The sequence below is a fragment of the Prionailurus viverrinus genome, chromosome A1 (genome assembly GCF_022837055.1).
Source record: "Prionailurus viverrinus isolate Anna chromosome A1, UM_Priviv_1.0, whole genome shotgun sequence".
NCBI lineage: Eukaryota > Metazoa > Chordata > Mammalia > Carnivora > Felidae > Prionailurus > Prionailurus viverrinus.
In genome coordinates, this window is record NC_062561.1 from 117,204,065 (window position 1) to 117,219,599 (window position 15,535).

The window sequence follows — 15,535 nt, forward strand, 5'->3', positions numbered from 1 at the left end:
AGTGACGGCTGGTGGCCCGCCCCGGGCGTGACGTCGTCCTGGTGTTGTTGCTGAGGCCGCACGTGGTCCGCTGAGTCCGCTTCAGACTTAGCTGCGCTCCGCGTCCTCTGCACGATCCGATTGCCTTCCTGCTTGTCCCGTTCGCTATGTCCACATCCACGAGCTGCCCGATTCCCGGGGGCAGGGACCGGCTGCCCGACTGCTACAGCACCACGCCTGGGGGCACGCTATACGCCACTACCCCAGGAGGTCAGCGGGCCGGGCTGGGGGGTCCGGGGGCTTTGGGCAGGCCAGCGCGTGCGTGCGACTCGAGGGAGGGCCGGAGGTGCAGGTCTTGGACTCCATTCGCAGGCCCCTCTGCACGTTGTAGCTTCCGCAGGGGCTGAGAGAGGTTTGAAACTGAAGCCCAGTACCCTGAAACCTCACAGTGATGCAACATGGCCTTGAGCCTAGCTTCCGGGTGACTCTGTGCCTGGCTCACCCGCACCTCCCAACTTTGCCGCCGGGGAGTAGGAGCCGAAGCCCCAGCTGAGCGTGGCCTCAGCAGGAAGCACCAGGTCTTGCAAAGCAGCTACAGCCGGGCTCAACTGGGCTCAGGCAGTTGGGGCCAGGATCTTCGGGCTGGCTGCCTGGGATCTTGAGCTGCTGGGCTCCCGACCCAGGGTTTCCTGCCACGTGGAGGCTGAGGGGAGGGAGGGGCAAGAACAGGGTAAGGCCCTTTGAGGACAGAATTGGGGCCAAGTTCCTCTAGGCTGGGACAGGGCCTGATAGGACTTGGGAGGGGTCAGGATAAGAACAGTATGTCCCTGTGTCTCATGGGGAAACCAGCTGTCCAGAGGAACACAGCCTTTCCCTGCACGTTATCAGAACCCAGGTGGTAGCAGGGGTGAAACGCCTTTTTATATTGTTATTTGGCTTCCTGATCCAACTGCGTGAAGGGATAAGGCCCCCACCCCCACCGAAGCCCTGAACTTCCAGAGCCAGCAGAGCCAGACAGGAACAGCCTGAACCACCTGAAGTCTCCCAGGTTTTGTGCTCCTCTTAGAACTGTGACCTGAACCTATCCTAAACCAAAAGCCCCTGGGCATCCCACTTGCCTTATGGCACTTAACCACATCTTGGTTAGACCTGGAAGTCTTAAAGTGCTGTGATGGCTACTCAGCTAAGACCCTGGCTGGGCTGCAGAGTACTATCCCTTTAGTACATGGGGTAATATGACTCCCAGTTTCCTAAAAGTCTTGTGTGTGGCACCCCAGACAGCTCCATACCCAAGCTCTGGCCTCTTATCTAGTCCCTACCCCTCAACAGGCACCAGGATCATCTACGACCGAAAGTTCCTGCTGGAGTGCAAGAACTCACCCATTGCCCGGACACCCCCCTGCTGCCTCCCTCAGATTCCCGGGGTCACAACTCCTCCAACAGCCCCACCCTCCAAGCTGGAGGAGCTGAAGGAGCAGAAGGAGACAGAGGAAGAGATACCCGGTAAGGAAAGCAGGGCCTAAAATTAAGAAATGCCTGGAGTCCAGATGCCCCTGTGAAGTAGAGTGGGAGGTTAATGCTGAGAGGGGCTTCTGCACTGATGCTGAGCTTGTAGCCCAGGAACCATTCCGACTGCCTTCTCTTTCTCCAGATGACGCACAATTTGAAATGGACATCTGATCCAGTGCAGACGATCCCGTGTGGAGTTAGAGGAATCCCTCTTGACGCTGCTGCCATCACCTCTTCCTGGGGTATTCCAAACGCCAGTTGGCCTCATCTAATTTGGAAGGGAGTGACTTGTTGGTTTCAGGCCTCCCTTAATTCTGAAGCAGCTAGACCAGGGATAGGAGTGGGCAACTTGCCAAGCCCTTAGCTCTACTTTCCCTTTGGTCTGTAGGTACTCCTCCCAGCTCCCAGCCCTCCGTCATCAGGGACTGAGGCTGGGACTGAGGGATGGAGTATGTCACTGTCTGACTGCTTAGTAAACATTCAAAGAAATGCCTTGACTCCAGTGTTCTCCTCATCACTGACCTTGCCATGTCAGCCACACAGCTGAGCGCCCCAGCAGACCTGGTTAGTATCAGCAGCCCCTTCCCAGCTGTCACTGGGCCCACTTCCAGAGCCTGAGGCAGGCAATGGGGGCAGGCTACAGGAGCCGCCCAACAGCAATTGCCTGACCCCAGCCAAGGGCTGTTCCAGCCTTTCCAGGAAGCAGCCTTCCTGTAATTGGGCCTCTCCAGCAGTCTCTCCCTATCTATTCCAAAGCGGGGAAAAAAGAGGCACTACCCCAGGGTTTCACCTTCTCCAGTCACTCCCCATGCCTTTTCTGCCTCCCACCTCTGAAGATCAGCCCCCTATTACAACACTGAAAACCTGTATCTTCCCTTCCCAGCATGATTTGAACCTCTGTAGCCCCTTCACACGGCTCTATTGTCCTCAGAGGGTTAGAAGATACTTTCAAGCCCAAATTGAGGCCCCAAAAGTCACAGTCCATGATCCCCTATCTCAGCAATCTGCTCTTTTTCTCCTTCATTGTATGCAGCTACGTTCCAATCTCTGTAGCACTATCTCAAGGGTGACAGAGTACAAATAAGGCAGTCTCCTTTCCTTGAGGGAAAAATCTCCCCTGCTATGGAGCCTCTGTTCTCATACTGAAATGAAGTCATCCAAAAAGGGATACTCAGCCCAGCAAGGAATGTGTGTTTCAGTCTATTTTGGGGGGAAATGGCAGGCAGCAAGTGATCATGCCTAGCAAGGCCATTCATGATGAAAGAAGGAAGAACAGAGGTCCACAGTGTATACAAGGAGCAGGGCAGTCAAGGACACCATAGGGGACCAGTTTGGCACAAAAAGGGCTCATCTCTCCTACCCTGGCCCACTACGGAGATGTTTTTATTGAAATGTATGTTATGGGTAACAAGTGACTTCCCTGTGGCCCAGGTGGCACCTCTTCCCCCAGAGGTAGGTGCATCAGGCCAAGGATCCCAAGGGGGCAGTCTCCCAAGTGGTTAAGAGGGAGCCAAGAGAGAGCAGGCCTCTCTGCCAAGGCATAGGAAATGATGTGAGTCTAGGGATCCCATAAGATTATGGAACCTCTTAGACACCTGGTACCATCTGGTTCTCCTCAGCTGTGTCTGTAGATTTTTCTTCATTGGCCTCTTCTTCTGAAGACAGATTCCTCTTTTCCGCAATTAATCTTTTAACTCCCACCATCCACTGACTGACCTCAGTCACATGGTCAACCATGAGTGAGCGGTGGATGTCATCTGCTGCTTCCCACTGGTGACCTGAAAGCTCTGAGGAAAGAAAAGGGCTAAACAAGCAGCTTGGGGCAAAAGAACTAGCTCCCACTCCTCTCCTCCCAACTAGTCAGAACCTCAGCATCTATTCCAGCTCAGCCATCCACAACAAATTGGGGGTTCTCTAGGCCATACCAAGTGACCTACCCGTACCTTGCACCAGCAGAGCCATCCTCTTCTTCACAGGTACTGACAGCTTCCCTCCAGCCCATTGTTCCTGCAGTAGAGCCAGCCGTCGGCTGATGTCATCACATACCTGCTTCTGAGAGACAGAAGCCCCCTCCAAGTCAGTGCTGCCAGCCCAACAGGGGCAGGGGAAAGGCAACACCAGATAGGAAGCACCTGCTTTCTCAGGCCCCGGGGAACTTCACACTTAATCTGGTTAGAAGCCCCATTGAGATTCTCATAAAACTTAGGGATCTCCTCCGAAGAGAAATGCATGTATGGCTAGAATTTTTAAATTTCCGGAGTTTCTCAGATCCTCAGAAACTGATTCTGTAGTACAACTTTACAAATAAGAAAACTAAGCACCAAAGAGGTAAAACTTACTATGTTACTTTCCTTTTAGACTCCTCAGATCCCTTGCCTCCAGAGAACAAAGAAAATACCATAGATCCAAAAAGAGGGTTTCCCTCTCCCTCCCTGAGCACAGAATCAGCAGGGTCTCTGAATGGCCTAGAGGTAGGAAAATCAAGTTATCATCACTAATGGGAGATGAATTTAATTCTTGTTCCTATCAGCCTCGTAACTGTCCTTTGGAAATCCTGTGAACCCACCTGAAATTCTGTGTTCATTTTTCTGGTAAGTCCTTAGCAGATTCTGATGGGAGTCCATAACTCAGAACTGGGTAAAAGCCAATGCTGATAGGATTAGAGGGTCTACCCTTGGGAGCCACACTGCATCTGGCTGTCGATGGCAGTCCTTCTATCACCCACTAGTGTGTCAAGGCTTATTACCTTTGTGTGACCGCGGCAATCCTCCAGTGCCTCTTCCAAAGGTTTGAGCACGTCTTCCAGTAGAGTTTCAGATTCGGTGACTGAGAAATTTGCTGGCTCCACACTGGAGGCAGGACAACTCCCCACAGGTGGGGGCCTGGGAGCCTTACTCACAGGAGGTGTAGGCCCCATTGGGGGGAGCCCCGTAGAAGTCTGTGAGGTGGGGACTGGAAAGGGAAAGTGGAATCAAGCAAACATGGCTAAAACAGGTAAGAAGCTCAACTATAACTTCATCTCTCCTAGAAGGCTACTCTCTGGGACAACTCATTCATTCAAAAATGTGTATTTATGAAGTCTACCATGAGGCAATGTGCAAAGCACGAGAGACAGAGTACTAAACCAGACAGATTAGGTTCCTAACCTCAGAGCAGAAATTCTAGAGAAAGGAAAGCACACGCATGCACACACACACACACAAATTCCCAATCTGCATGCTACAAAGAAAACATGATGTAATAAAAGAAGAATACTAGAGGGAACTACTTAGACTGAGTGTTCAAGGAAGGCCTTGTGAGGTGCCTTCTAAGTTTGTCCTTGCTCATCCACTATGTGGCATTTAGCAAGTTACCTTTAACCCCTAAGCTTGTATTCCTCTTCTGTAAAATGGGGATATCCTGGTAGTAGCACTTACTTTACAGGGTTGCAGTGTACATAATATAGGTGCAGGTGCTAGATTTCTGTGTAACAAAGTCCTCACAAAGTTAAGAACTAATGGATGAGGTACATGCATCCAGGAAGAGTCGAAGGAACAGTGAACCAGGCAGAGATAAGGGCAGTGTCTAACAGGTAGGAAAAGTCCTGATTTGTTCAAGTTACACAAACCAGCCCTGGATGGCTGGAAATTAGTAACACTGAAGAAAGTAGTATGTGCAATCTCTGGAAAAGCAAGCAAGGGTCCAGACCCTACAGGGCTTTGGAGGAGTTTGGTCTTGAGGGCTAATGGTAATGGGAAGCCACTGCAGGTTTATAAATCACAGGGGGTGATGTGACTAGTCTTGTTTCTTAAGACAATCACTCTGTATGGTCCAAGAAAGATGGATGAGAATAGGTCAAGAATGGAGGCATGTACAATGGTTGAGAGGTTAACGGAGTAGACCAGTAAATAGAAGGCTGCCATGGACCAGAGGGAAAGAGCAGATGAGGGGAAATAAAGTGGCTTTAGATTAATTTAGGAGGCAGCGACAGGACTTTATGGATTGGGAGTGAGAGGGAGAGGCGTCAAGGATGACTCTTGGTTTCTGCCTTTAGTAATTGGGTGGTGGAAAGCACTGTGGAAAAAGAAAATTAGAAGAGAAAAATCAATTCTAGGCATCAACATCTATGTGGATGATTAACTCATCTAATATTTGACCTCTTGGTTTCTTGAGCTCCTCACCTCCAATGATGATTTTCCCCACCCCTTCCTTAGCATCTCACACCTCTCTGTCTTGTTCACAACACTGCCATCTCCAAAATCTGACCACCTCCCCTATCCTTCCAGCCCCATCAATTATATTTCATGGTACATTAAAATCACTCCCTTATAAACACTCTCCCCTCACTTATCCCCTCCCATTTACCCACTTTCCTGGTAAAGCCAACTTGCCTGCACTTGCTGGAAGGAAAAACAGAACCGAGCTTTTGAGAGTTACACTTGAAATCCATGGGTACAGATTTCAAAAGGTACCCAACACTGGAATTCCTATCCTTTGCCTTGTTTTTCCATTCTTCACCACAACCATTTTCACATTTTCCCTCTCGATTTGTCTACCTTCTCCCCCTTTCCTTTCCCTGCAGTCTACTTCCAACACTGCCTCATACTTCCCTGAGAAAAGAGAGGTTGTTAAACAGCAACTCTCTCATCTTCTCACCACCAGTTCTACTAACCTGTACCTGTGGCCACTTTCCTTCCTCCTCTGAAAGATGAACGTTTGAAGGTTTCCTGCTCCTCTCAGAGGCCATCTTTCCAGCTGTATTGATGCCGGCATCGTGCCTTCTCTAGGCTTCCCTCCTGCAGTTATTCTGTTTTCCTGCACCACCACTTCTCCCACTACAGAATCAGCCCATTGGCATACAGACATGCTCTAGTGTTCGCCATCTTAGAAACAACAATCTTCCCTTACCTCTCATTCTGTCCTTGGACACAGTCTCATTTCTCTCTGCCTCACAGCAGAATTTCTTGAATGAGCTCTAGTCTATAGTTGTTCTGTCTCCTTTTTTTCCCACATTCCCTCCTCAGCCTGTTCCAGCTGGGTTTCTACTTTCATCATTCCAAAGACTGCTTCTATCAGGTCACCAGTGTCCAATCTAGTTTGACAAATCCTGTGGTCCCTTTTCTCTATCCTACCTGACCTCTCATCGTCATCCATCATGGTTGAGTCAAAATTTTACTCTATCTCCCAGATTAAATTTCAGTTGTCTTCCTACTTCTTTTCTCTGGCTTTTTTTCAAGCCCCTTTAGTAATTTCTTCTCTACTCAACCCTGAAGTGCTAGAGAGCTTTGGGGCTGTGTTGGATCCTCTTTAGGCCTCTATCTACACATTCTTTTTAAGTGACCTTATTCAAGCCCATGAAATCAAACACCATCCATATGATTGTGTTTCATTTCTGTAATTCTGGCCTAGACCTCTCCTCACAGTAGCAGCCCAAATTTAACATGACTAAGACAAAGTTTTCTTTCCCTCTTCCCCCAAAATCCCTATTCCCCCCACCCTATACCTTCCCATATTTATGAACAATACCAGCCAGCTCCTCAAGCAAAAAACTTAAGTTATATTGATTCCTCTTTCTCTCACCTATATCCATATATCCTATATGTTACTGATTTCCTCAGTAACATATGCCACATCCATCCAATTCCTACCATCTCTATACTCCCACTTTTGTCCAAATTAAATCTTGCCCATGTTTCCATAATAGCCACTTGTCTTTCCACTTCTTTCCTAAAACCAGTTTTCCACACAGCAGACACAGTGGTCTTTTTCTTTTTTCTTTCTTTCGTTCTTTTTTTTTTTTTTTTTTAAGATGTACATCAGTCAGTGTTTCTTAACCTGGGGAGATTTTGTCCTCAGGGCAAGTGTCTGGAGGCATTTTTGGCTGTCACCACAGGGTGAGTGCTACTGGCATCTAATGGGTAGAAACCAGGGATGCTACAAAACATCCTAGAAAGTACAGGGTGGTCCCTCACCACAAAGAATTATCTGACCCAAAATGTCAGTCGTGCCAAGGTTGAAGAAACCCTGGTTTGTGTCCTTCCTCTGCAGTGCTATGAGTGTGAATAACATAGGGGTACTGAAAGAGCTACATCTCAGGGCCATAGCCCCACCTGTTGGCATGGGAAATGCTCAGAAGTAAAGGCGGCCCTCCTCGGATTTAAACTTTTCTCAACGGCTTCCAGCTTTACACAGATTAAAATACAAACTCCTTTTTCTGGTTTACAAAACCCACTGTCTGGTGTCTACTCAGATTTTAATTACTTCTCAGATTTTAATTTATCTAGCCCATTGTGCTCTACCCACTAGGTATTCCTTCAGTCTCTGAATTTGCCAAACTTGTTCTCAAAGCCTTTGCACTAGCTGTTTCCAGTGTGTGAAATCTGTCTATCTCCAAAGCCAAAGCATAGCCTCCATGAAAACTGAAACCTTTGTCTTGTTCGCCCTCAGGCAGTGCTTGGCACAGAGATGCTCAGTAGATAACACTGATTAAATGAATGAATAACACGTTAAGTCTGGATGCTTATATAACCAAGTGACGATGCAGAACGAGACAAATGGTTATACCACTATGGTATTCCATGAAGAGCTACAGGTTGGAAATTTGAAAACCATAAAAACTATATTAAAAGCTGTAGGTCCGGATGAGATCCCCCTAGGGTGAAAGCAAAGAGATTTTTTTTCTTTTTTGAAACTTACTATTTATTGACCTAGGCAGTAAAGAACGGACTCGGAAAAGGGCCTGCCCTATGCCTCATCACCGAGCTCAAGCTCTCAGGGAGACCTCAGAAGAGCAAAATGGGCCCTCGGGCCAAGCTTATCCCTGGTTCCGCCCATTCTCGGCTGGTCTGCGCGCAAAGGGCCCCCACGCACCTCTGGGGGAGCCATCCTGGGAGGCGGCGACCCTCTTGGTGAGCGGCGTGCGCTTGAGACCACCAGCCAGGGTCTGCAGCCCGTAGGAGAACTGCGGCGGGTCGTTCCAGCCGCGCTCCTTGTTGCCTGCGGAGATGAGGGGACGTATGACGCGAGCCCGGGGGAGATGGAGGGCCCGCCCCCCGTGCAGTAGCTGCCCCAGGCCTGGGCAGGGGGAAACCCAGCGCCCCTAGCCCGCCGGCCGCGCTCACCCGGCTTCACGTACAGCTCCGCCATCTCCACTTCCGCAAGGTCAGCAGCGCAGCGCGTCACTTCCGGGGCGGCCGCACACCGGGCCGGACTGGGGCGTCCCCCGGGCCAGCGGGTTGCCAGGAGCCCTCCAGGTTGAACTGTAGTTCAGAAATGCCGGGAGCCCGTGTGGGAACACTGCGCCAGCTCCCTAAGGAACTCGAAATCTCCAGCTAATAAGGCATCGGGGCCCTGATCGCAAGGCACCAAAGGGGGCTGTTTTCCAAGAGGCGTCTCTAGGAGCCCTATTCCCCCATAGGGTCAATCTCCGTGTCACAGTTGCTCTCAGGAGCAAATTTAAACCACCAGAAGCTCCTGCCCCACAAATGTCCCTGTGTGATCTAGCTAGGTGGCATTCTAGCACCTCACCTCTGTTCACTGCCCTGCACATTTCTACTTTGTAGGCTCGGTAACTAGTATTCATTTTCCTTCAGGACACGGACGTCAACTCTTCAGGAAGCCGAGTAATGCCAGATTGAGTAACCCAGCGGTGCTCCCACAACCCTGAGATTTCCTAGTTGTACCACATATTATCTTCTATCTTATTTAACTCTTGTTCGTCTCCCTTTCTGAGTCTCAGAAGGTGGAACCCGTATTTTATTATATCCCACTGACTCACTTAGTGCCTAGCACACAGAAGACCTTAGAAAATACATTTGTTGAATGAATGAAATCAGATTTCCGTCACACCCATGCCCTCATGTGATTACAGGCAACCACCAACACCAAGCACAGACACAGACACTCACCTCATACGGGTTAACCCCCAACCCTGTCCCAGGCCCAATATACTCACACCCAGTGAGGTCACTGAGGGATTTTTATTTGTATTGATTTTGCTATAAAGTGTTGCTGAGGTAGAGCCAACTGTCCAGGGCTGGACAGGGGCAAGGAACACAGGGACCCAAGGAAAGGACAGCCAGGGGCCTAGGTTGTGGTGCAGGGCCTCTCAATCGTCCCTATAAATATTCAATAAATTGGGCAATAAACAGAGGGTGGGCAAGAGCCAGAGGGCAGGCAGACAAGGTTTCAAGGAAAGAGAGGCTACAGGCCCCTGGAAAATTAAGGGGTATAGAGCTGGGCATGGACCCAGAGCCTCCTTACCCAGTCCTCCTGGATTCACTTAGGGCATATGGAGCAGAGAGGGTTTCAGACGGAAGGCATCAAGAAAAGAGAAGACACCCCGTTTTCGAGGGGCTGCCCCTGCACCCCCAACCCCTCCTTTGAGCAGGGGGAGGGGCAGGGGACCTCCTGGGGAGTCCACGGAGCTGGTCCGCTTGAGCCGCAGGCGGGCCCGGGCCTGGGCACCCCAGGCCTTGCCTCGAGCTGCAGAGGCCACAAGACACTTCTGGTACTGAACCTAGGGAAAAGGGGAATGTGAAGATCCAGCTCCTTTCTGGCCCTGGACTCCCTGAAAGCCTCTGCAGAACAGGGAACTGGCCAAGGCTTCAGTCCAGTATGAGGCTGGTAGTCGGCCCCATCTTGAGCCCTTACAGCATTCCCAGGTAGTTCAGTAACAAACACAAAACTTCACATTTACAGAGCATTTAAGGAAGGCTGGACACTATGCTAAATATTTTTATACTCTGACTTAATCCAAAGTTGTTGATCAGGTGTTATTACTATTTTGCAAATGACAAAATTTAAGTTCAAAGAGAATGCCAACGTCAGCTAGGCAAAAATAATGATAGAATTCGGATTCATATCCCTATTTCTGACTGACCAGCCTGTGCTCTTAACCATACCTACCATTATGCTGACTCCTCTCCAGCTTTCACGGGAGCAGACTGCCTCCTGGCAAAGTGGATTCCCTAGTCAAGGAGAAGGTCTACAACCCAAACTTCATTCCCACCAACTGCCCCAGTCTTCTTTCATTTGAACTCAATGGGGGTGCTAAATGGTCCTATTTCTTCTCATGTCTTCTGAATCTTTTATCCATATGTACCTTAGGTGGTGTCTTAATCCACAAATGTGAATTCATTGCTTAAAACCCTTTGATGGCTCAAAGTGACTGGAGACAAAATAAACTCATCACCACATTCTCTACGTTCTTCCATGACATGGTGTCTACTGTTCTTCCTGCCCCCGTCTCTCACTTTCCTCCTCTGCCCTTTGCACTCCAGATATACTAGATTCTTTGAAATATCCTGACCCACAACTACTGCTCTCATCTTCACAGCTGGGGTTCCTTGTATCTGGCACACCTGTCCCACTCCCCTTCGCCTAACTTCCTCCTAAGACCTTCAACTGTCAGCTTTCTATCACCTCTTTCAGGTAGCCTTCCTGAGCCCCTTAAGCGGCCAGCCCCAACATCCTGTGGCATACAACCCCCTTCTGGTCTGTCTCTGGTCTAACCTAAGTGTTCTGTGAGGGCAAAGCCTGTTTCATCTGTATCAGTCAAAGTCAAAGTATGCTTCCTGGTACCCTGTAGGCACTTGTATTTATTGAAGAAAGAGTAAGCTGAACTCATAAAGTGCAGGCATCCCACACTCGAATGCCCACAGATGCCAGGAAATAACCTAAATGAGACAAACAGGAAAAACAGTGCCCACCCTACCAGGATCAGCCCCTACATGATTAGAGCTGAATGTTGAAATTTATATGTGTGGACCCAGTACCAGAACAATTATTACATGAAATGTCCTGGCTCTAACTATTGGCAACTAATTTAAACTTATTAAAGACAGCCTGCGGGCAAAATAAAAGGGTAGTTTACCATGGTCAGCCCTGGGATCACTGGTTTGTGATTTCTGGAGAAACTGCCAGTCCTGAGCCCATCACCAGTACAGCAGCTGCAGGGCAAACCCACTCACCCGTTTCCGCCCCTGACTCACCATGCAAGCAGCCTGCACAGCTTCGGAAAGCCCCCCTGCATGGGGCTGGCACCAGAAGGCTGCACACTGAAAGCTTTGATGGCCCAGGTCAGCGATGAGGCCAAAGGTGTGTGGGTCACGGCCAACACCAATAAAGGTCACAAGGCGTACAGGGCACTGCCATAGTGGTTCCTCCTCTGCACCAGCTTCTGCCTGCCCACACCAGGCCTAGTCAGTAGAGGACCAGGCACTGGCTGGACTCACTGACCTTTCCCAACAGCAAGCAATTACCCCTCAGCATCCCTCCCACCCCTCCACAGCCCCCAACTTCACCTTCTTCTGGTACCTGAATGGGATGTGCAGTCATGAGAGAGTCAGACACGCTGAGGATGGCAGGGACCCAGGCATCCTGGCCCCCCCGGTTGGTGAGAGTACCAATGGCCTCATTCAGCACGTCCATGCCTGGGGGGACATGCCCACCATGGTGTCTCCCAGACATAAAGAAAGAAGGGATCTGCAGGGAGAGTCTACTCCATCTCACTGACTTGGGATTCAGAGAGATGGCATTAGAATAGCTGGGGCTGGGCTTAGAATCCTGAGTTGGGAAGGGTGGCACATTCTAGGCCAGACAGGGGCCATGGGTGTACTCTGAGAAATGGTGGTAGATCCTTCCCTACCCCCTCTCCCTCACCTCATACAGCCTACCCCCTCAGCCAGCTCAGTCCTCACCCATGGCTTTGGTGACTGGCAGGGTCCCCATGTACAGTGCCTCATACTTCTGAGCAGCCTGGCTCACCGCATCCAGCAGCTCCACTGAAACATACACATAGCAAGTGGGCCAGGGCATTCTCTCAATGACCCCTTTCTCTGCCCTTCAGAGAACTGGAGCTAGTAGAAGGAAAACCATAAAGCTTGCTCTTCCAATTCAGAGCTTAGGATGCCTGCACACATCAGAAGTCCCACATCTCCAAGAAGTACTAAACAACCAGGACTAAACAACGCCAACTTTCACCAAAGTAGCCTGTTGCTGCAGTGCAGCACCTCCCTCCCCATACCTTGCCGTGGCAGGTCCTCAGGGGAGATGGGGTCTAGGGAGGAAGGAGAATCCTCACTGACACCTACTCGCTCTGACAAGATCTGAAACACAATGCAACTAGCATGAGATACAGTGAAAGGGGAACTGAAGTAAGGGAGCCAATACCTCCCTGACCCAACCACCTTGGAAGTTTCAGACCCAGCTCCTTACCCACATTTCCTGCCCCACTCTTGGCCCTTACCTGGGCACAGAGCCCATGCAGGGCACTGGCAATGGCCTTGGCAGGGACGTCACAGCGAAACACATGGCACTTGAGCATACAACTGTCTTTGTCGCCAGCCACAAAAGCGAAGTCCCTGGCAGGGGCAGAGATGGGGCTGGGGCAGGGGCAGTGACCAGGGTAGGGTAGAGGCTGGGTAGGCACAGGGGCCTGTAGTGCCAGCAGCAGACTGGAAAGTCAGGCAAGGGATATGGTGGGGAGGGAACAGGGAGATCAGGGTTGGGGCTCAAAGCACCAGGTTGTCGCTCACCTGTCACTGTTCCGGAAGCATGTGGGAGCACAGGAGAGAATCAGCCCAGTCTCTCAGGCTCTCCCCTATCCGTCCCTGCTGAGCTGGGCCCACCCTCCCCAACCAGGGCTGGACCAGGCAGGGGAGGCAGAGCTTGGGTCCATGTCAGAGGATCTGTGTCCAGGGGTTCAAGTACAGAGGATCAGCATCAGTGGGGATCACAGCCTGCAGGAGGGAGGGAGGAGCAACTCTCACTTGGGGGGATGTAGGGGTCCTCACCGGCCGTTGGAGCTGCCCACACCCCACACACGGATGTGCACCAGAGGCTGGCAGTGTATCAGACTATGGTCCAGAGGATTCACCAGGCTCATGGCATCCTTCTTCAGGATCATCAGCATGTTCTGGCCCTGCCAAAGAAAGGTCAGTCTGGAGCTCAGATGAAGGTGGTTGCCATGGAGAACAGGCAATTTGGCGACAACTACCTCTGCTGGGCCCTGGGCTGAATCCCTTGAAGGGCCAGCCAGCTCACCTCACCCCAGGCACCATCTGGGGGCTGGCTGCGGCTACGGCTGTGAGTCTGGGCCAGTTGCTGGATGCAGTTATTGACTGCAATACTGCTCTTCCCTGGTACCAGATCCTCTTCGGGTACTTCTACCCAACCCAGGGAGCGGACTGCAAAGCACTGATGGGTTGGGGGAAAGGACAGGAAGATCCTGAGTGAGTAGAGGCAGACGTGGAAGTGGAATAGAAGGTGGAATAGGAAGGGAGGTATCACAGGTTCCACACATATAAACCTTCCAGTACCTGCTCCCTTCACCTTTGATCACCTCTTCTCAGCCCAATACCACTCCTGACCTTTCCCTGGGAACAATCCGCCACCGCCACCACCATTCCCTGGGCTGGTTCTCAGGCCCAAGACACTACCTTAGCTCCTGGCTCCATGCTCTGGATGTAGGATTCCTCACCGTACCAGGACAAAGAGTTCCTGGAACAGAACAGAGCTCATAAGGGGACCACACCTCCTACAGAAGGGACAGTGGTGAGGCTCCAACTACTTGATGGGCATGAGATGTGGGATAAGACCCAAAACACAGTGTGCAGAACACAGTGTGTTTTATACTTGAGGTATAAAACCAGAGTGGGAGAGGGCCCAGTACATATTAATTAAATGTAACATAGAGTGTGGCTTAAAATCTGAGCAAAAATTCAGGATACTGGACATAGAACAAAAGTTACAAATAAGGAACAGGATACAAAATGTGGACCAGAACCCCAAATTGAGACAAGAGACTCTAGAACACAGGTCAGGAACCCTCCCCCCTCCGGAAAGGGCCAAGATGTAGAACATGATTTGTCAGTACCCAGAATAGGAAAAAACATGTAGCAAAATACAGAGCACAGAACTAGGGACAAAATTCAAACTATTGAGACTCAAGAAATGGGAAAGAGCCAAGAACCTGGGCTTGAATGCAGAATGTGGGTCCAGTTGCATCTCTGAGTGCCATGAAACCCCAAGCCTTTCATTCTGCCTGGCCTATCCCTGTTACCTCCGGTCCAGTGAGCTCTCCAGGCTGGAGAAGGATCTCCCCTTGGGGGGCCGAAGTCCCCAAATCCCTTCCGTCCTCTGTAGAGAGGGGGCTAGGTCGGTATAGCAGCAGGCTTAAATCCGCACATGGGTTCAGACCCCCTCCAACACACTCCACCTACCGTGCCTAGGTCCTCTGCATCTCCTGTCTCCCAGGTTGGGCGCTGCCACTGGGTGCTGCCACTGGGTACGTGCCAATAGTAAGTACCTGCAGCATCGCGTATCTTCCTCCAGCCAGGGGGCAGCCCTGGCTCTCCCTCAAGACTCTGGTCCCCCCACAAGTCATCTACAAGACACCAAACGGGGAGAGGAAACACGGGACTGGAAAGGCATATTAGTGGATTCAGAATAACACGGTCAGAACCCTCTTTCCATCTCAAAGGTGGCAATCCTTAGGCTGGAGGTACAGGAGGTCCTTTGCAGCACAAAAATCCAGGGTTCATTTGTCCCGTGGTCCTCACCCCGAAACATACCCCGTCAACTCCCTCGTTACCCCTCAGCTCCCGATCCTCCCATCGGGACCCCGTGCACACCATCACAGTTGACCAGAATGATGGCCAGCATGTAATCCTTGCCCAGCATAGCCCCGACCGCGTCCCCGCCGGCCTCTGCCGGCCGGCAATCTCAGCCCAGCTCGACCTCCGAAGCTGCGGCGCGCGCAAGCCCAGCCTCCCTGCGCTGACCAGGCCAACAGGCGCCGCACAGATACGGGGTGGGGTTGGAGCCGGGTCCCAGGGGCGGGAAAGGACGGGCCTGAGCAGCGCCGCCCGCCGAGGGGTGGCGCGTGTAAACAGACGTCTGGATCCCCGAGTGTGCGTTCCCGTGCGGGGAGCCGGGGAAGGCGCACGACGCCAACGCCCCCAGTGACATCACCGCGCAACTATGAGCTCATCGAGGGATGGACGACTTGTTACACGAACTTGCGCAGCGCGCACACGCGAAGGAGTGAGATCATTGCACCCAGGTC

General features: G+C 51.2%; 3 protein-coding genes across 8 annotated transcripts; 1 reads left to right on the top strand and 2 right to left on the bottom strand.

Annotated features, from left to right (window-relative positions):
- Nucleotides 1–13: 13 nt before the first annotated feature.
- EIF4EBP3 (eukaryotic translation initiation factor 4E binding protein 3) lies at nucleotides 14–1,985 on the top strand. Its single transcript, XM_047860698.1, has 3 exons — nucleotides 14–249; nucleotides 1,309–1,482; nucleotides 1,631–1,985. Exons 1-3 carry the CDS (start codon nucleotides 147–149, stop codon nucleotides 1,657–1,659), a joined length of 306 nt encoding a protein of 101 aa, XP_047716654.1. The 5' UTR covers nucleotides 14–146; the 3' UTR covers nucleotides 1,660–1,985.
- An 833-nt stretch (nucleotides 1,986–2,818) lies between these two features.
- Nucleotides 2,819–8,720, bottom strand: SRA1 (steroid receptor RNA activator 1). Its single transcript, XM_047860678.1, has 5 exons — nucleotides 8,589–8,720; nucleotides 8,338–8,463; nucleotides 4,235–4,440; nucleotides 3,432–3,540; nucleotides 2,819–3,275 (listed from the first exon to the last, which is right to left on the bottom strand). The coding sequence occupies exons 1-5, from the start codon at nucleotides 8,611–8,613 to the stop codon at nucleotides 3,076–3,078; spliced, it is 666 nt and encodes a 221-aa protein (XP_047716634.1). The 5' UTR covers nucleotides 8,614–8,720; the 3' UTR covers nucleotides 2,819–3,075.
- A 707-nt stretch (nucleotides 8,721–9,427) lies between these two features.
- On the bottom strand, nucleotides 9,428–15,306 carry APBB3 (amyloid beta precursor protein binding family B member 3). 6 transcript variants are annotated; one of them, XM_047860619.1, is made up of 13 exons: nucleotides 15,102–15,306; nucleotides 14,691–14,854; nucleotides 14,531–14,607; nucleotides 13,908–13,968; nucleotides 13,513–13,665; nucleotides 13,263–13,390; nucleotides 13,005–13,010; nucleotides 12,716–12,830; nucleotides 12,494–12,575; nucleotides 12,168–12,251; nucleotides 11,785–11,900; nucleotides 11,460–11,651; nucleotides 9,428–9,985 (listed from the first exon to the last, which is right to left on the bottom strand). In XM_047860619.1, the coding sequence occupies exons 1-13, from the start codon at nucleotides 15,148–15,150 to the stop codon at nucleotides 9,749–9,751; spliced, it is 1,464 nt and encodes a 487-aa protein (XP_047716575.1). In that variant the 5' UTR covers nucleotides 15,151–15,306; the 3' UTR covers nucleotides 9,428–9,748. The 6 variants fall into 6 exon arrangements, with proteins under 6 accessions (XP_047716575.1, XP_047716557.1, XP_047716552.1 ...); XM_047860601.1 differs by having other exon boundaries at nucleotides 11,460–11,666; XM_047860596.1 differs by having other exon boundaries at nucleotides 12,716–12,851.
- Nucleotides 15,307–15,535: the final 229 nt, after the last annotated feature.